At 55.0% G+C, this 18930-nt stretch overlaps 2 protein-coding genes across 6 annotated transcripts; both read right to left on the minus strand.

Annotated features, from left to right (window-relative positions):
- Window positions 1-4467: 4467 nt before the first annotated feature.
- Window positions 4468-11028, minus strand: Gzmm (granzyme M). Of its 4 annotated transcripts, XM_050123332.1 has the most exons (6): window positions 10199-11028; window positions 9416-9609; window positions 6289-6448; window positions 5396-5534; window positions 5054-5320; window positions 4468-4693 (listed from the first exon to the last, which is right to left on the minus strand). In XM_050123332.1, the coding sequence occupies exons 2-6, from the start codon at window positions 9468-9470 to the stop codon at window positions 4469-4471; spliced, it is 846 nt and encodes a 281-aa protein (XP_049979289.1). In that variant the 5' UTR covers window positions 9471-9609; window positions 10199-11028; the 3' UTR covers window position 4468. The 4 variants fall into 4 exon arrangements, with proteins under 4 accessions (XP_049979289.1, XP_049979290.1, XP_049979288.1 ...); XM_050123333.1 differs by having other exon boundaries at window positions 6289-6445; window positions 9416-11028; XM_050123331.1 differs by having other exon boundaries at window positions 9416-11028.
- A 150-nt stretch (window positions 11029-11178) lies between these two features.
- Cdc34 (cell division cycle 34, ubiqiutin conjugating enzyme) lies at window positions 11179-17147 on the minus strand. Of its 2 annotated transcripts, none has more exons than XM_050123346.1 (5): window positions 16769-17147; window positions 14363-14449; window positions 14150-14247; window positions 13889-14023; window positions 11179-11425 (listed from the first exon to the last, which is right to left on the minus strand). In XM_050123346.1, the coding sequence occupies exons 1-5, from the start codon at window positions 16943-16945 to the stop codon at window positions 11383-11385; spliced, it is 540 nt and encodes a 179-aa protein (XP_049979303.1). In that variant the 5' UTR covers window positions 16946-17147; the 3' UTR covers window positions 11179-11382. The 2 variants fall into 2 exon arrangements, with proteins under 2 accessions (XP_049979303.1, XP_049979302.1); XM_050123345.1 differs by having other exon boundaries at window positions 11179-11429; window positions 16769-17143.
- Window positions 17148-18930: the final 1783 nt, after the last annotated feature.

Consider the following 18930-nt stretch of genomic DNA (forward strand, 5'->3'; position numbering starts at 1 on the left):
CGTGCTGAGATTAAAGGCATGCATCACCACCACCTGGCTTAAATTATTTTTATTATTATGTATTCATGTATAAATGAGGTTTATTTAGTTTTATTTTGTGTGTGTGTCTGCATATATATGTGTGCCCCATATGGGTGCAGTTACCAATGCAGCCAGAAGAGGGCAGTGAATCGTCTAAAACTGAAGTTATAGAGATTTGTGAGCCACTTTGTGGGTTCTGGGAATAGAACCCCTTCTCTCAAATGCAGCGATGACATGTGGTGGTTTGACTGACATGTCCCCATACCCTTGGGTCTGGTTTGGGAAGGTTTAGGAGGTGCAGCCTTGCTGGAGGAATTATATCACCCCATTTTCAGTTGGCGCTTTCTGTTTGTGGTTCACTGTGTGAGCTCTCAGCTTCTGTTCCTTCCACCACGCTTGCCACCTAGGGCCATGCTGCCCCACCACAGCGGACTCTAACCACCTGGAACTGTTAGCCCAAATCAACTGTCTTCCCTAAGTTGCCTTGGTCTTGTTTCATCACGGCGACAGACATGCAGTTCACATGGCAGGCATGCGCACCGTGCTGGCTGCACACAGGCTCTGATCCTGAGGGCCAGGCCTTCCGTGTTCTGTGATCGATCGTTGCTCACAGCCTGTGTGTGGTTCTGGGACAGCTGCAAGTGGTGGCAGGGTGATCTTCTCCTTGGCTCTTCTTCCGTCTTCATGGTGTGCCGTCTCTGGAATCCTGTCATGCCTCACAGGCCTCGTCCCAGCCACCTCAGACACTCAGCCTGGCTGTTTCCACTCCGCTGCAAGTCGGGATCTGAGGGGTCGGTCTGATGTCCAGTGCTGTCCTGGGGGAACCAGACAGTGCTGGTTCATGTCTGCCACCCCAGCACTGGAAGCTGAAGCAGGAGGATCACTGCGAGCTCGAGCCAGGGCAGATGAGGCAACAGAACTCATTCTTGCCTCCAGTGGGGGGAGGGAGAGAGAGGAAGGAGAGAAAAGCCACATGGGTCTGCACTACTCGGGTAGGGCAAGCACTCCGGTCTCCATATTCTTTCTTGTTCACAGAGGGGGCCTGGCTCTTCATAAGCCCCTGGCCTCCTGCTCTTCTTGGGGTTGGGTGGGACAGCTGAGAAGGCTTGGATAACACCAGTAAACATCTTGCCTGTCACATACAGGCCAGGCCCCTCTGATCTGTGTCCAGTTGGAGCCGCCCCAGAACCCTGCTAAGGGATGAGGGCAGAGAGGAAGTGCAGCAGGTTGTGACATGAAGGCTGGTGGCTGAGCTCCAGCTGGCCACTTCCTTCTTACGCCTTACCAATCTTGCTAGAGGTATAGGCAGGGACAAAGGCCACCACATCCTTGGGAAGGGCCATGAGGGTTTATGGGTAAAAGTTTCAATAATTTTTTTTTTTTTAAAGTTTTTCAAGACATGGTTTCTCTGATGTGGGATTCCCCTCTGTGTGCTGTGAGAATCACTGGGGAATAAAGAAACTGCCTTGGCCTGTTGATAGGGCAGAACTTAGGTAGGCGGGGAAAACTAAACTAGGAGAAAGGAGGCAGAGTCAGAGAGAAGCCATGGAGCCTCCACTGGAGACAGATGTGCTGAAACATTGCTGGCAGGCCACGACCTCGTGGTGATACACAGATGAATGGAGATACGTTAAACTAAGATGTAAGAGTTAGCCAATAAGAAGCTAGAGCTAATGGGCTGAGCAGTGATTCTATTAATACAGTTTCTGTGTGATTATTTTGGGGCTAAGTGGCCGGGAACCAACTAACGGCCTCCTCCAACATTTCTCTGTGTAGCCCTGGCTGTCCTGGAACCTCTCTGTAGACCAGGGCTAGCCTCACACTCACAGAGCTCTGCCTGCCTCCTCCTGTGCCCCCACACAGTTCAGCCTCAAGAGTGTTAATCAGCGGGAGAAAACCTAGAGTGAGCTGGGCCGGCTGGGAAACTAGTAAAATCCCTGTTGTACAAACACGAGGGTCTGGGCTCAGCTCTGCAGAGGAACTGAAGTGGCATCAAGGGCTGGAAATCCCAGCACTGGAAGGGAGGGAAAAGCAGATCTCTGGGAATGACTGGACAGCCAGGCTAGCCATTTCAGCGGTCCCAGGTCTCAGTAGAGGCCTCTGGAGGCGGATCTCTGTGAGTTCAAGGTCAGTCTGTCCTATGGAGAGAGTGCAGCACAGCCAGGACTAGACAGAGAAACTGTTTCAAAAAACAAAACAACAGTCAGGCACGCCTTTAATCGCAGCACCCCACTCGGGAGGCAGAGGCAGGGGGATCTCTGGGAGCTCAAGCCCAGCCTGGTCCACAGAGTGAGTTCTGGACAGGCTCCATAGCTACTGAGAGACATGTTTCAAAAAACAAATAAATAAACAAAAACCCCCGACAAAACTGAAACAACTTTTGTTGATACCGAAGGTTAACTTGCACACACACAACCCAGGGTTTCAGGGCTGTTTGTGAACGGCCAGAGATAGCACAAACGCCCCTGGAAGATGAGCCCAGCGGGACTTGGTAGCTAGCACTATAGACTCCCTAAACTCTGAGGGCAGAGGCACAGGATTACCAAGGATTTTCAAGGTCACCCTGGGACAGAGTAAGATGCCCTCTCAGAAATGACCAAGAGTCGGTGTGGTGTGTACTCCTTTAATCCTGGTGCTAGGGAGGCAGAGGCTGGAGCTGTTTCCGTGAGTTTGAGGCCAGGTGGGTCTCCATAGGGAATTACAGGATAGCCAGAGCTACAGAGACCCTATCACAAAAAAATCAAAACAAACATATAAATAAAAAGAAAAATAAACAGAGAAAGCTAGTGGGAGCTGATTAGCTGAGTGCCGGCGGCCTACCCCAGTCATCCAAAGTTCAGAACAGGCCGTGCCTGTCGCTGGGGAAGTGGAGGCGGGATAACAGGGTCTCCGCGTGTAGCCCAGGAAGGCCTCAAATCCCTAAGCCTCAGGCCTCTACCTCCCTCTTCTTTTTTTTATTAGATTTTTTTAAAACACCAATCCAAATTCCCACTCCGTCCCCTCCTCCCATTCCCTCCACGACCCTCCCACCCTCCTCTTCTTCTAAGATTTACTTTTATTTTGAGGAGGGGGCTTCAGAGGACAGGAGGTGTCTGAGCCCCTGGAAACTGAGTCACAAGTGGTCAGTGAGCCATCATGTGGGCGCTCTTTGCAAGAGCAGCCAGTGCTCTTAATCTCTGAGCCATCTTTCCAATCCCCCCACTTCCACCCCACCCCGCTGCGCTCTGGCTGCATAGCCCTGCCTGGTGTGGAATCCTTGCCCTGGCCGCCTCAGCCTCTGAGGGCTGGGATCCTAGGTGTGCCGGCGCCACCCCAGCTTTGTTTTCCCTGCCATTCGCCTATAAAACCAAGCTAATCTGCTGATACCTTTGAAACCTATTTTACGGAGCCAGGTGAGGCAGGAGGGATGTCCCTGGGGCATGGCAGAGAACAAGGCTGAGTCAATCCAGCATTTTGGGACAAAGTGCAGGGTGGAAAATAAGTCGCCCAAAGGCGTTTGAGCTTCATGGCTGTAATTCCACCCTCTGACTTCTGGCTGGCCTTTCTCAGACTTCCTGTTCTTGCAAAGCCGTTTTGTGAAATGAGGGGAACAGCTAAGCAGAGCACGCTCCCCCAGCACGGAGGTCAGGTGGGTGTGAGCAGCAGCAGCGACAACATGGCTGCCACCCCAGCACCCAGGCCTGGAAGGGGTTGTCAGGAGGTCATTCTCAGTTACATGAGACTGGGAATTTTAGGCCAGCCTGGGCTGCGCGGCACTATCTCAAGGGGAAAAAAGAATATTCTGGGAGCAGGCTGTAGAGATAGCTTACCCCCACTTTTGAGACAGGGTGTCATATGGCGCAGGTTGACTTTGAAATAGAGGCAATCCTCCTGCCTCAGCCCCCAACTGCAGAGAGGACAGGTAAGGGCTGAGTGACAGATTTCCCAGGCACCCTTGTTGTGAATGTATTTTACACACCCGTAGTGATGATTTCTCTCTGGCTGATCCGCTTTCTGTCATAGGAAACCAGGTAGTCAGAAGAGGGAGGATCCCATACCTGCCACAGTCTGGATGGACCCTGAAGACACAAAGACTACACAGTGTGAAACCGCACGACAGATGTCCAGAAGAACCCAGAGAGGGACGATGCCCTGGGCCTAGGGGGGGACTGGAGGGACCTCTCATGGACATGGGGCTTTGTTTTAGGGTGGAATGTTCTGGAACTGATGCTGGATGTGCTGACACCCACTGGAACGACCCTTTAGCTGCTGTGTTGGGGATTGTGTGGAGCCTCCCCATCTCTCCAGCTCAAGGGAGAGCTGCAGAGGGCAGCTGGAGCCCCCTGCTGGCAGACCTGTTGCCATTGTTCTTGCCTTGGCACCCTGCAGGCAGGCTGGTGTTAGCCACCAGAAAACAGAGGCTTACGGAGGTCAGAGGCAGACAGGGCTGGATTTTACAGACACATCATCATTTATTGGTCCTCAGAGGTACACCTAGTCCCTCCCCACTCTGGTCAGCGAGCGTGTCCTGGTCATCACGCCAACGACGGATGACCTTCCTGATCCAGGGGATGTAGGGGGCTACAGCGGTGGCCACAGGGGGCTTGAAGATGTCTGTGCAGCTTTTGGAGCTGAAAGACAGGATCCCATCCACCTGGCCTCTGCCACACACCAGGGGTCCTCCGGAGTCGCCCTGTTGAAGGTGATTGATATGGATGAGTTTTTTGTGCCTGCGGAGTGGACCAGGGGCCTGGGATGCCCTGGGTTTACAAGCCACAGTGCATCCTTGCCTTCCTATCTTCCTTCCCCTTTTCTTTCTTCTCCTTTCTACCCCAGGGCCTTTGCTCTGGGCCTAGGTGACTAGTCTGTGGGCTGGATTTCAAACCACAATTCTCTGGCTTCCTCCTGACTTCTAACCTAGACAGTGTGTTTACTCTCCCAGAGCCTCGGTTTCTGCATCTGAGAAATGAGATGAGTGTTACCCCCACCTCGCCCCATTGAAGGTGTCAGAAGCCAGCTTGAGTTGCCGCCCAAGCCTGCAAGTCCCCTTCACCTTGCAGGGCGCCTGGTTCCTGGCTGCTGCTGCTAAGCACAGCATGCCCTCCTCAAGGGCACCGTTCCAGAAGCGGCTGTTGTTACACATGCGGGTGTCCAGGACACTCAGCTCCAACTCCTGCAGGGCGCGGGCTAGGGGCCCACCATGGTGGGTCCTTCCCCAGCCAGCAGTGCTGCACTGAGCACCTTCTGCCGGCCTGGCTTGGTTCTTTCTGGGCAGAGCCAGCGGCTGGACATTCCTGCTGGGCTGCAACCGTCCATCCAGCTGTGGGGACAAGAGGAGCAGTGAGTGTCTGAGGAAGTCGGGCCATGGCAGGCCCTCAGGCCCTCCATCCTGCACCTTTAACAGCGCCAGGTCGTTTTCATAGTTGTTGTTGTAGCCAGGATGCTTGATGGCTGCCTTGATGTGGAAGGTGAGGCCCGGATCTCGCAAGTCATGGAGGTGGTGCAGGCCTAGCACCAGCTTCAGCTGCTGTACCCTGCAATGCAGAACTCTGTTTGCACACAACCGCCCGCAGCCTGAGAGCTGTCGTTCCTCCTTCCCCACACCCACGGCATCCTCCCCAGCCCACTCCTGGCAGATCATCTTCCATCTTCACGGACCCCCTACCCCCACCCCCTACCCCAGACTTCCTGCTCTGGCTCCTGCCCAGCGCCAGATCGCCAGATCGGGAGACTCTGAAGACTTCCTGCATCTATCCAAACGACAGCGAAATAACCTCTTTCCACAAGAATCAGGGATCCTCGCTTGCAGCCAAGTGAGAGACCCTCAAGGGAATAGACTTCTGGAATACAAGAGCTAACTTCAGGTTTTTTGTTTTGCTTGTTTTTAAGATAAGATCTTAATATTGGTCCTGGCTTTTCTGGAACTATGTAGATCACTTAGAGATCCCCTGCCTCTGCCTCCTCGAAGGCTGGGATTAAAGCACACCTTCAGGGCTCAGAGTTTTTTCCTTTAGTGTTGAGGATGAGATTTGGCATTAGGCTGGCACTCCCAGGGTGCATCCCTCCCAGGATGGATGTATTTAGTGATGTCTCGATGGCAGTTCTTGCTATGCAGACTTGGTCTCCTTGGCAGGTTGGCTTTCACAGATTGTTAGGGGTCACAGGAAGGAGCTGTCTTTTCCACTTGACCAGAACCAACAGCCTTAACCCTCAGAGGGTTGGCCTGAGTCCTTCAGCCCTTAAGATAGGGAGTCTTTGGAGGTTCGGGGGAGGGGGTGGGATACTCACGGTTCGGACAGGCAGTGGGCAGCCGTCAACACCCACTTTAGATGCACGAGGACTCCTCCGCACACATGGGACCCCGATTTCTGTAGAGAGGCCATGTATGGGCGAGAGTGTGGAGCTGCCTCTTGACCCCCAATGATGTGGGTCTCAAATGTGTTACCTGCTGAGAAGTGAGACAGAGAGGGCAGGTTAGAGAAGCTACATCTCTACCCTCCACTGAGCCTGGAAGCCCTGAATCTAGCAGATCTGTGGTCTGAAATCCCCATTGTCCCCTGTCCCAGACGCAATGAGGCCCCAAGGCTCAGATGCTCCTCAGCTGTAGGTCCAGGCTGGAGACAGAACCTGGGCTCAGTTTCCAGCACCCACTCCGGGGGTGACTCATAGCTTCAGGGGATCTGACGCCCCCTTCTGTGCTCTGAAAGCACTGCACTCACCACCACCCCATGTTACAAAATAGAACACAAAATGAGAGGAAAGGTTACTGGTAGCCACAGGGGTGGGGGGGCATGTATGGATGAGGGACTGACCCCTCTGTTTCCAGTGGACAGGAGTGGGTTCTGATATTTGCCATATCAATGGAACAACCTTCAGGACACGGTGCTGGGGAAAATCCGACATAAAAGGCCACACGGTGTGAAACTTCATAACAGGAAGTGGATTTGTGGGTGCCAGAGTGTGGGGGTAGGTGTTCTTAGGGTTGTGGAAGTGCCTACACTCTTTGTTTGTTTGCTTTTTTGTTTTCTTTTTTGAGACAGGGTATCTCTGTGTTGTCTTGGAACTCTCTAGATGAGGCTGGCCTCAAACTCAGAGATGTCTGTCTCTGCCTCTCGAGTACTCGAATTAAAGGCCTGTGCCACGACCACCCAACTGGTGCCTACAGTCTTGTGTGGCTCTGGACGTCAGTGAGCTGAGCAGCGTGTGGATTATCCCTCTATGAACATCACGGATGTGTTGATTGAGGATGCCTGGCTGGGCTCAGCGTGGAGAGCTTACCCATTGCACACAAAGCCCTGGCTGTTCTAGTCCCCCCACACCACAGAGACAAGGTCTAGTGCTGCATGCCTGTAATCCCAGGCCTGGAAAGGTGGGAACAGGAGCAGGGCAGAGACAGGCGTATCTCTGTGAATTCGAAGCCAGGCTGATCTACAAGAGCTCCAGACAGGACAGGCTCCAAAGCCACAGAGAAGCCCTGTCTCGAAACCAGGAGGTGGTGGCGTGCGCCTCTAATCCCAGCACTCAGGAAGCAGCAGGTGATCTCTGTGAGTTCAAGGCCAACTTGGTCTATGGATCTATGGAGTTAGTTTTGGGACAGCCAGGGCTACACAGAGAAACTCTGTCTGAAAACAAAACAAAATTTAAAATAAATATTGATAAAAATTTAATGTGAACCAACTCAAAATCTCCTTGATTTCCCATCATGTCCTAAGGATCCTGCAGCGCCCTGAGCCACATGGCCAGTCCACACTTACTCCAGACAGCCTTTCCGGCCCCACCACTACTTCCTTGGAGCTGGTTCCCATGCCAGAAGAGAGCCGAGTTCTCTGTTATGTATGAATCCTGAGCTTTATTTTATAGAGACAGGGTTTTCCCTGTGTAGCCCTGGAACTCACTCATAGACCAGGCTGGCCTAGAACTCACAGAGATCCTCCTGAGGGTGCACCACCTCCCCCAAGCTCAATTCTGGAAGCTAAAAAAAGGGGGGGGGAGAAGAAAAAAAGAAACCTAAACCAAGAGTAAATGAAAGAGAGACCTTTGATTTCATGGGGCCAGTGTGCACACTTGAAGGCTGACCTGTATCCGCAGAGCCTTGCAGTCAGCAGCCATAACTGAGTAGCTTTTCTACCATCCAAGGAAGCCTCCCACCCGTGTATGCTTTCTTCTTTTTCTTCCCCTTGAAAAAACAAACAAACTAACTTTTTTCTGAGACAGTGTCTCATGTAGCCCAGGCTGGCCAGGGACTATGTAGCTGAGAGTGACCCTGACCTCCCAGTCTTCCTGCTTCCACCTCAGCAGTGCTGCGAGGACAGGCTGGCACAATGCCTGGTGGGACATGCTGGGTGAGGGCTCTGCCCTCTGAGGCACAGGGACTGAGGCAGGTTCGGTGGTGTAGCCTGAGCTACAGTGTATCTCCATCAACTCTCCAAAGTTACTGTGTTGTAACCACACAGAGAGACCAATGGCTAATCAGCAACTTAAGGAAGAGTCTTTATACTTGCAAAGAGTCAACTTCCTCCTCCACTTTTTGCTTTGGAGAAGGTTCTAGAAGGTTCAAAACAATTATGAGTGTAAAAAATTTGGAGGGTGGTGGCACACACCAACACCTCTAATCCCACCTCAGGAGGCAGAGGCAAACAGGTCAGCCAGGACTACAATATTAAGACCTCGTCTCAAAAAAGTGTGTGTGTACCATGAACATGTGCGGACGTGCACATGTGTATGGAGGTCAGATCAAGTTTGGTGTCTTCCACACGCTATACCTTAAATGTTTGTGGCCAGGTCTTTCCCAGAGCTTGCTTGAGTCCCAGGGATCCTGCTTCCTGCTCTAGAGCTGGGGTTGTAGGCGGAAGGCATCACCTGTTGTCCTCCCCTAAAGATGCTTTCACTATGTAGCCTTGGCTGGTCTGGAACTGGCTGTCCTCCATCTCACAGAGACCAACCTGCTTCTGTCTCCCCAGTACTGGGATTAAAGGCGTAGCCACCACTGCCCGGTGGGGTGGCTCTTCTTGTCAAGGTCTAAGTAGCCCAGGCCAAACCGAGTTCAGAGATGAAAGGCATGTGATGCTGCTACGTTGGGCTCCCCTCGCTCCCCTTCCCTGCTGTTTTTTCAAAGTAGGGTCTCAGAAGAGCCAGCCCACCTTAAAGTAACTAGAGCTGAGGGTGGCTCTGAATCTTGCGGTCTCCTCCTGCAGTGCTGGGATGACAGGCATGCGCCATCTCAGGATGGAACCCAGCCTTTGCGTATGCCAGGCACATGGCCCACTAACTTAAGCTATATCCTAAACCCATGGCAATCCTCCTGCCTCACTCAGCAAGTGCTTTTTGTAGAGGCTATTCCTCAGGGATTTCTCAGTAGGCAACCCCACCTCTCCCCCCCCAGGCCCCTGAAGACTGGCTCCCTCTTCATGCTCACCTGCCCACAGCGTCTCCAGAGCTAGCAAGAGCAGCAGGGACTGGTGGACCTCCATGCTGGCGCAGATGTGTGGTCTGGGGTGTGTCTCCCCACTTTCTTTCTGTGAGGACAGGTGGCCTTCCAAGTTCCGCCCACCTAGTACAAGTGACAGCTCCTCCCTCACACCCTGCTCTGGGTGGTTTTAGAAAGTGTCTCTGGAGACAGCAAAGGTGGCAGCTATCAAATCCCCAGTGTTCCTTTCCCTGTTGCTTTTACAAGTCTTTTGCTTCCTTTAGCACCGTTCTGATACCTAACTCCCACAGAGGCAACTTGCAGGGCCAAGTCTCTCCTTTCACCACATGGGTCCTTACTGAAACTCCTGTCCTCGGGCTTAGTGGCAAGCCTTCACCTACTGAGCACTGTTGTTGGCTGGTCTGATCTCTACGTAGACCAGGCTGGCTTCAAATTGTGTGTAGTAGATGATGGCCTAAAGATTTTTTTTTTTTTTTTTTTGAGGAAAGTCTCACTATGTAGCTCTGGTTGTCTTTGAACTCACTGGGGCTGGCTTGAAACCACCAAGATTAGTCTGCCTCTGTCCCAGAGTGCTGAGACTATATGTGTGCACACCCCCACCCCTACTTAACATTTTTTTCTCCTAAAGATTTATGGTTGGTGTCTTGCCTGTTATTTCTGCCTACAGCCCAGAAGGGGCAGATCTCATTACAGATGGTTGTGAGCCACCACGTGGTTGTGAGAAATCGAATCAGGACTTTTGAGCCATCTCCCCAGTTCCCGCTTTCTTACCATGTTAACTAGAAGTGAACTGTCCCCAACTCCCCAGTCTCCTTCCGTTACAAACTTCTTTGTCCTTCTGTGACCAGCTGTGACTGGCAGGGTCCCTTTAAGCACAGTTCAGTAGACTACTGCTCCAGAGACAGGAACTCTGGACATGAGAGGCCTGCGATGGGGAAGGGGCACCAAATGCTGCTTTTCTTTTTTTTCAGCAGGATTCCTCTGTGTGACCACTCTGGCTGACCAAGAACTTACTCTGCCCCCCAAGTGCTGGATTAAGGGGTGCCCCACCGCCACCTGGCCTTCCTTTCCTTTATCCGCATGGCACCCACAAGCCATCAGAGACCTCAAGTTCCACCCCCAGCGCACTGGAGACAAAGGACAGGTCTGTCACCGCGGCACGGGGATACTTTGGCATGTTAGAGTAAGACTCACCCTACCCTTTTCTTGGGGAGTCACCAGGCTGCAGCTCAGTCCACCAGCCACAGGACCACAAGGACTGCTGGGAATATGGACCCTCCACATGCCCCTGGATCCAGGGCTTTCCAGAGCACAAACCTCAGGCCTAGGCCTCCTGAATGAAGGCCAGCAGTAGAGGGCATGACCTGCAGGCAGCAGGGAGCTGCGTCCGGGCCTGGAGCCCACGCAGACCACTGAGCCCGATGAAAAGACCAGTAAAAGTGCTTCTTCCTGCCCAGCCCACTGCCCTGGCGTCCTGGCTGTTTCTCCAGCTTCTCAGAAAGCCATTTTATTTGGGTTTCACACACACCAAAGCAGAGAGGAGGTGACTGTGGGGCTGGCCCTGCTTGGGCTGGGATGGAGTCTCTCCTCCCCACGAGGCGGTTCCCAGCCTCCCAGGCTTGTCACCATCTGTGAGTTGAGTGGGGGGTATCTGCCAGGCACCACGGGGTAAGAGGACCTAAGGGTCACGGGATGGGAGCCCACATGGAACCTCAGTGAGGTAGTCTATCGCCTGAGGCCCACACGGGTCCTGCTGAGGTAAAATTTGTAAGTTTATTTCGGGGACGCGGATCAGGACTCCTCGGTGCCAGAGTCGTCCTCTTCATCCCCAAAGCAGCTGTCGGCCTCCTCCACGTCCCCGTCCTCATAGTAGTCATCATAGAAGAGGTCCGAGCCCTCGTCGGGCGCCGGCGCCTTGGTCTTCACGCAGTACTCAGCCAGTGTGGTAGGCACCTTCACGCCATCACGTTCTGCGTCCACCTTGGTCCCAAAGACCTGCTTCCTGGGGAGACAGGGGAGGTAAGGCCACGGCCCAGGAATCCTGGGATTCCAAAAACAATGGATGGAGGGTGAGGAGCAGGTGAGAGGAGGGGACCAGGACACAACAGGTGGCTCACAGCAGCCCCTAGACAGGAAGTAACCACAGCCAGGTGCTGGACACAGGCAGGAAGTGCTGTGAGTCTAGGGCCTGCCTGGGTTAGCGGGACCTGTCTTAAATGATACACAGAGCCAGAGAGACAAGGCAGTAGAAGCACCTACTGTGCAAGCAAAGGCCCTGCAGGGAAGGTGACAAAGCACTTTGTCCCTGGCTTCTGTGCGTGCACCCACCCACACACCACATTGACAGCAAACAGCCGAGGCACTGAGGAAGGGCGGGCCTGGGGGAAGAGACAGGGGCAGCAGCAGCCTTGGCTGTACTCTGGAGCAGCAGAGCCAGTGTCCCGGCACAGGGGCAGTGACTAAAGAAATCAAGCCAGGGTAGGGGGGCTGGAGAGATGGCTCAGAGGGTAAGAGCACTGGCTGCTCTTCCAAAGGTCCTGAGTTCAATTCCCAGCAACCACATGGTGGCTCACAACCATCTACAACCATCTGTAATGAGAAGATCTGGCGCCCTCTTCAGCATGCAGAACACTATGTACATAATAAATACACCTTAAAAAAAAAAAAAACCAACAGGAAAAAGAAATCAGCCTGGACCAGAGCCTCAGGTTCCCCCAGGGTCAGGCCACCCTCAGGGTGCAGGTCCCAATGGGAGAGGTGAAGAGTAGGGCAGACGCTGGACTGAGAAGACACTGTTGGAGGACCTGTCTCACACTGGCTCTCAGGTTGGAACCCAGGAGCAGCACGGCCTCCTCGTGGTCATAGGAAGTGGCTCCTGGAGTCAGACTGGTAAAAACAGCCTGGGGTATCTGCTCTGGGACAGGGGCAGCATGGAAGCAGCCAGGAGAACTGGGCCAAAGGCTGCCAGGAGGCAGGAGACCTGCAGTGAACAGACCAGATCCAAAGCCTCCACTGGCGCCTGTGCCCAGGGGTGCTCCGTGCAGGACAGAGTCCGGTGCAGCCCATCAGACACACCAAGACCCAACTGCCAGGCTGACCGGAAGTGGGTGACAGGAAGGGCTTAGTGTGCCCAAGGTGACCTCAAGCTTAAAACAGTTACAAATGACAGAACAGCCCACAAAACCAGGCTGTACCTAAGCTGCTGGTGGTGGCACATGCCTTTAATCCCACCACTCAGGAGGCAGAGCTGGGATCTGAGTTCAAGGTCAGCTAGTTCCAGGACAGCCAGGGCTACAAAGGAAAACTTTGTCTAAAAAACCGAGAAAAGGCCGGGCGGTGGTGGCGCACGCCTTTAATCCCAGCACTCGGGAGGCAGGCGGATCTCTGTGAGTTGGATACCAGCCTGGTCTACAAGAGCTAGTTCCAGGACTGGCTCCAAAACCACAGAGAAACCCTGTCTCGAAAAAACAAACAAACAAAAAAACAAACAAACAAAAAACCCAAACAAACAAACAAACAAACAGAAAAGAAACCCCACAGGGCTGCTTGCCTTCTTCCCAGCTGGGGATGGCAAGAGGGTAGTGAGCTGCAGGCAGCCTGAGCAGCAGGGGACAGGGCTGCAGGGACTTCCAGACCATCCTCAGCACTCAGACCTGCCGATGTAACTAATTCCTCCACACAGGAGGAGAAGCAAAGGTACGTTCTGTTCTGATCTGTTAAAGACCCCTATCCAGGGTCTTGCTGGACCAGCACTGACCACCAAGCTATAGTCCATGTCAATTCTGAGAAGCTAGGCCTGCCTTCTGCAGGACAAGGCACAGGGGTCCCGCTGGGCGGTGCTCGCCCTGTCCATGGCCCAGGCCGACATGTACGGCTTGCTCAGCATACCTGCTGATAGGCCTGGGCACAACATAGGCCTGCGTGCTTGGGTATGCGGACAAGCACCCGTCCTCCTGGGTGAGTGCTAAGGCGGAGACTGCTGCCTATGAGGTGTTTTGTCATCCTGGCATCAGGAGGGAACTTGAGGAGGAGAACATGGGGTTCTAGGAAAGCCTGTCTCAGAAAACAGAGAAGTCAAGTGACCGGAAATGTGGGTACCTGTGTGGACACTCAGCAGGGCCGAGAAGCTGCAGGGCTTGACATTAGCCTAGAATCCTGCAAGTTCAATTCCACAACCAGCTTTAGGGGTGCAATGGAGACCACCTGATCCCCGAACAAGCCAGGAACAAGCTAAAAGCTGATGACGGAGATGGACGTGGCTCATGGTGGGTGTGACCTCCCCCTCACAGAAGGGCTCACACCAACAGTGAGGACTGTGGCATAGAGTGCTCTCGTCACCCATGGAGGTAAGCCGGAGGTAAGCCGAGGGATGAGTCAGTGCTCTGGGCGGGGCACACAGACTACAGCAAGTAGCATCTCTGTAGAGACCCAGCAGCTGTCCTGGCTGGTACTGGCACTCACCGGATGATGTCCGTGTACTCCCGGTCCTTTCCCTTGCTCTCCTTCCACTTTCTATACATCACCGAGGCATCCACATTGGCGGGCGAGAAGGTGTTGGGCTCATTCAGCAGGGAGATCACACTCAGGAGGATGGTCCTGTGGGGCCGTGGGACAAGCTCAGTTGCCCGGAGACCCTGGGAACCCCTGACTGGTGGAGCAACGAAGGACAGGGTGCAGGGTGTCTCGGGGTACCCAAGGTGCAAGGACACATGCAGTTCTCACCTGACATTCTGTGTGGGGTTCCACCGCTCTGAGGGCAGCTCCCCACTCTGAGGGTCGTCAACTGGGGGATGGAGGATGGAGATGCACACGTCCCCTGTCTGCAAAGGTAACAGGATCAGATGAGCTGTGGGGTGAGCGGAAAGGTGGCAAAAGGTGTGTGTGGTGGGGTGTACCAGAGGTACGCATCTGTAGTGCTGGTAGTGACTTACTTACCTCATAAATGTTGGGGTGCCACATCTTGGTGAGGAACCGGAAGGCTGGTGGGGAATATGGGTAATCGATGGGGAACTTGAGGCGAGCCTGCAGGTGTCAGAAATGGCAGTCCACTAAGCACCTGCATTAGGCGCTGTGCCCAGAGGATGAATAGTGTCTGTGACAGGTCACCTGTCTCTGTGCCCTGGCATCCAGGTGAGGAAAGACAGAGTGACAGCTACCCGCTGTGGGCCAGCCAGGGAATGCATCAGTAGGTCTCCCACCAGCACAGCCCAGGCTCAGGGGAGCCACCCGCCTGGCCAGAGCAGCTGTTTATGGCTCAGGCTCACCCTCCCCACTGCCCTGCAGACTCTAGTCTGGTAGAGGAGAAAGGCCTGACATTTGCCCTAGTTTTGGGGCTCCCCTAGGGCAGTCTCTGGAGTGTCCCCTGGGCAAGGAGAACAAACACTTAAAGAGCAGTGATCTGTGACCTCAGAGCTAGCCAGTATTTCAAGCTGGAGGCTCTGCCCCACCGCTCCTTCCAATTGGACCAGATATAAACAAACCTAGTGCGCAGTTTCTAGCCCTGCTCCCCTCAGGACAGCCGAGAGGGGAACAGAACCTGTCACTTCTATGACTCCAGATGCTTTTTAAAAATGAGCAAACAGGTAGGGCAGTGGTGGCACACGCCTTTAATCCCAGCACTCAGGAGGCAGAGACAGGCGGATCTCTGTGAGTTCTAGGGCAGCCTGGTCTACAAGAGCTCCAAAGCTACAGAGAAACCCTGTCTCAAAAAACTGAGCAAAGGGAGGCTCAGCATCGGAAAAGCTCCCACCCATTCCTGGACAGTCCCATTCAACACAGACAGGCTGGCCGTCCAGAGGAAGCTCTTAACAGCTCCCCTCAGAGGGGCTCTATGTCTTAACCACCCACAGCACATAGGAGGCACCTACGCTGGCAAATCTGACTGACATCCTGCAGAGCCTCTTCCCAAGCTGTACTTAGAATAATGCGAGCCTAGGAGGCCCAACCCACCATCCTTTACAGGTGGGGAGCAGCTCAGGTGTCCATGCAGTGGAGACTCCAGGAGGTATTAATAGCATCTGGATAGCTCAGAGGCTTCCCAGTCCAGACCGCAGTCCAGGGTGGGAGACAAGGGCACCCACACATCTCCCATTCTCCATATGCTGCACCCTAGAACTCTGACTCTCAAGTTACCCTGGCGGAGTAGACTACCACAGTCCCAGTTACTGCCCAGGAAGGGTGAGGACACAGGACCTACAACTGGGACCTGGGCTGGCTAGGATCTGTGCATCCACCTAGTCCTCACCGTGCTCCTCTTGGCCCTTGAACAAGATCGAGTTTGCTAGGAGTTCCAGTCCACAGCAGGCAGGATGGTCCAACTGCACTGATGTGGATCCCTACACTTGGCAACATCGGGTGCATTGAGCCTTAAGCCACCAGAGGGCAGATGACACTGCCTGCAAGGCAAAACTAGGCCTCCAAGAAGCTACCTGCTTTGTGGAATCTGAGAAAGGCAGCCCCGGGGCCAGCAGAGAGCTCTAGGAGGCAGAGGCCTGGGCAGGAATCCAGGTTGCGACTCTGAAGATCGAGGTGGGTAGGTCGGCCCCTGCCTGCACTGTCCTCTTGGAATGTATTACAGAAAGCCTGGCTATGGCTAAAGATGGTTGCTGTCCAAGTAGGCATGGCTGCCAAAGCCCTGTCAGGGCCTCTGCTGGAACTGGAGCAGGTGGCGTCCAGGCTGTACATCCCTTCCCTGGGGACACACCAGCCAGCAGCTACCCCTGGTCCTGTGTCCTGGAGCGGGGAACAGCCTGAGGACATGCCAGCAAGCAGCTGTCTCTGAGAGTTTGTGTTCCAGAGTGGTGGACTGCCTGGGGATGCCAGGCAGCAGCTGCCCCTGGCTCCCCCCCCCCCACAAGACAGGGTTTCTCTGTAGTTTTGGAGCCTGTCCTGGAACTAGCTCTGTAAGACCAGCCTGGCCTCGAACTCACAGAGATCTGCCTGCCTCTGCGTCTCGAGTGCCCCTGGTTCTTTATGTCCCGGGATGAGGACAGCCTAGAGGAAAACATGCTTGCCGGCAGGGGGTTTCGAAATCTCCTGTGTCCTGTAAGGGGCCTGCCTGGGGACAAAAAAGTCGCAGTTGCCCCTGGGGATCCCCTTCACTAGAGCATGCTGGGAGAAGTCGGGACAATTTGGGGACATGCTTGGTCGAGTGCAGAACAGCCTGGGGACAGGCCAGTCATTGGTTGCCCCCGGTCCTCTGTTGGAGGACAGTCCAGGGAGACCAGATCCGGGGGCTAGGTCAGCAGGTGCTCAACAAGAAAGGAGGGCCCGCCTTGCACTCAGGGTCTGAGACAACCCGAGGGCGAGAGGGTACAAAGGGGAAACTGAGGCCCGTCTCACCTTGAAGTAGCCGCCCTCGTAGTAGGTGTTGGGGGGCCCGAAGATGGCTACCTCCCAGTTGTACAGGTCGCCCTCGTCCACCAGCGTCACCCGGAAGCCCTCCACCGGCTCCTCCTGCAGCCCCTTCAGCTCCAGCAGCAGCGCCTTCTGCGAGCTGGGCACCAGCTGCCTGGCCATGACGGTGGCGGCGGCGGCGGTGGAGGGGCCCGGGGCCGGGCCGGGCCGCGGGACCGGCGCAAGCTCGCGGGACGGACCGGGTCGCGCGCCGGCAGGGGGAGAGCCGCCGCCTTCCTCCTCTGCACCGCCGCCGCCGCCACCCGGGGACCCCGAAGGCTCCACTCGCTCTGGCGCCGCTGCCCGCCCGGCGCTTGCTTCGGCCCGGCCCGGCCCGCGCCGAAAGCGTCGAATGCGCCTGCGCGCCGCAGCCACCGGGTCTCGGATGCGCCTGCGCACCGATTCCGGCCCCCCAAATGCGCCTGCGTGCCTTCTTCGGTCCTGGAATGCGCCTGCGTGCCACACCCGGTCCTCGAATGCGCCTGCGCACCGCTGCTACCGAGTCAGAAATACGCCTGCGCGCCACTGCCGGGTCTAGAATGCGCCTGTGCGACGCCTCCACCGGGTTCGGAATGTGTCTGCGCGCCCGCCTGCGGGGCACGCCGGGAACTGTAGTCTTCTTTCCCCGCCCTGCCGCGCAGGCGCCTTGCGTTTCCGAATCCCCGGAGGCCGCCGTCGCCTCCGGCGGAAGAGCTCCGCGGATGCCTGGGTGCGGGGTGGCGGGCAGGGCAGGGCTGAGCAGTGCAGCCCTGTAGCTGCAGCTTTGGGGCGCCTTTTTTGTGACGTCCTGGGGGTGTGGCTATGGGCGGGTAATTGGGCGTGGCTTGAATGGGGCGGAGTAGGATCCACTTTGTTACCCCCCACCCCCCCTTAACACACACCTGAAGCTGTGGTCTCTGCGGGCTCGGTTAGGAGGGCCGTTGACGACTATGGGCCCGCAGGCCTGGCTTTCAAGAGGGAATCTGAATCCCGGCGCTAGACTCTCATGCCAGGCTGACCTTTGACCACACCTTAGTGCTGCTTAAACAGACCGGAAATCAGTGGATACGCAGTGGGAGGTTATAGGAGCGGGAACAGACGAGCAAAGTCCCTGTGGTTGTCCCGTGCCCACACCTACACTCCACGCCTGGATCTTTGAGAGTTGGGGGTGGCAACGTAGTTAAACCTTGCTGGAGGGTGTGCCTGGTGTACTTGTGACCTCTAGGGGTGGGTGGTTCTGGCTCAGGGTAGTCAGGTGACTCACCTTGCCTGTGGGCATTCCTGCAGCAACACCTACAGGTGCTCCAACATCCTGTCCTGGTTGGGGATAGCAGGTAGACCGGTTTGGGGACAGGGAAACAGCGTCAAAGGTGGGGCTGGTTGATGTGGCCACACTTCACGTGCAGCAGAGCCAGGCCTTGGCTGTCCTCCCCCTGGAGACTCTGGGTTCTCGGGCTTTGCTCTCCCGAGGGCTCCTGGTGTTCTCTGCTTCTCTTGCCGGTCTCAGACTTAGTGTCACTAGTTGTCAGCTCATAGTAAATAGCCCAGGCTTTCCTCTTAGTGTGCCTGGGATGCCACTCCCACAGCCTACACTGGGAAGCCCTGATGGACAGAGGGACAGGGTTCCCTCCCTCCCTTGCTCCCTTCCTCCATGGCTCCAAGTGAGCCTGCATCTGGGCACATAGACATCCTGAATGCTGGGTGTTGGCCTCTGGCGACTGGGGTCTCCTCACTTCTCTCCTACGTGTTCACACATGGATATCATGACCCCAAGTCCCTAGTCTCAGAGACTGTCTGATCAGGACAGTCCAGGCCTCAAAGCCAGGAGCAATCAGATCCCTACCCCAAGCTACAGGGGTGGCTCATGAGAACCCTTGGCCCTGGGCATTTCCTCAGAGTGGGCTTGGCAGGTAACAGGACCACTCTTGCCCTGTTGTGGAAAGCTGAGACCTCCCAGGAGGGAGAAGCTGAGGATAGTGTGCTTCTGAGACTTTTGTGTTTATTTATTTATTATTTGGTGGAGACAGGGTTTCTTTGTGTAGCCCCAGTGGAATTCCCTCTGTAGACCAGGCTGGCCTTGAACTCACAGAGATCTGCCTGCCTCTTCCTCCCAAGTGCTGGGATTAAAG

The sequence above is a fragment of the Alexandromys fortis genome, unplaced genomic scaffold, assembly GCF_014885135.2.
Source record: "Alexandromys fortis isolate MF-2015 unplaced genomic scaffold, M_Fortis_MF-2015_v1.1 scaffold_221, whole genome shotgun sequence".
NCBI classification, from domain to species: Eukaryota; Metazoa; Chordata; class Mammalia; order Rodentia; family Cricetidae; genus Alexandromys; species Alexandromys fortis.

Bases quoted from the DNA above. Each gene is read 5' to 3' on its own strand.
- Gzmm (XM_050123332.1), bottom strand. From the start codon at position 9,470: ATGGAGGTCCACCAGTCCCTGCTGCTCTTGCTAGCTCTGGAGACGCTG. The intron at 6,449-9,415 runs GTGAGCATGAAG...CTCACTTCTCAG, and splicing joins TCTGGAGACGCTGTGGGCAG to CAGGTAACACATTTGAGACC. The intron at 5,321-5,395 runs GTGCAGGATGGA...TTGTCCCCACAG, and splicing joins ACGACCTGGCGCTGTTAAAG to CTGGATGGACGGTTGCAGCC.
- Cdc34 (XM_050123345.1), bottom strand. From the start codon at position 16,945: ATGGCCAGGCAGCTGGTGCCCAGCTCGCAGAAGGCGCTGCTGCTGGAG. The intron at 14,450-16,768 runs GTGAGACGGGCC...TGACACCTGCAG, and splicing joins ACGAGGGCGGCTACTTCAAG to GCTCGCCTCAAGTTCCCCAT. The intron at 14,248-14,362 runs GTAAGTAAGTCA...TTACCTTTGCAG, and splicing joins GGCACCCCAACATTTATGAG to ACAGGGGACGTGTGCATCTC.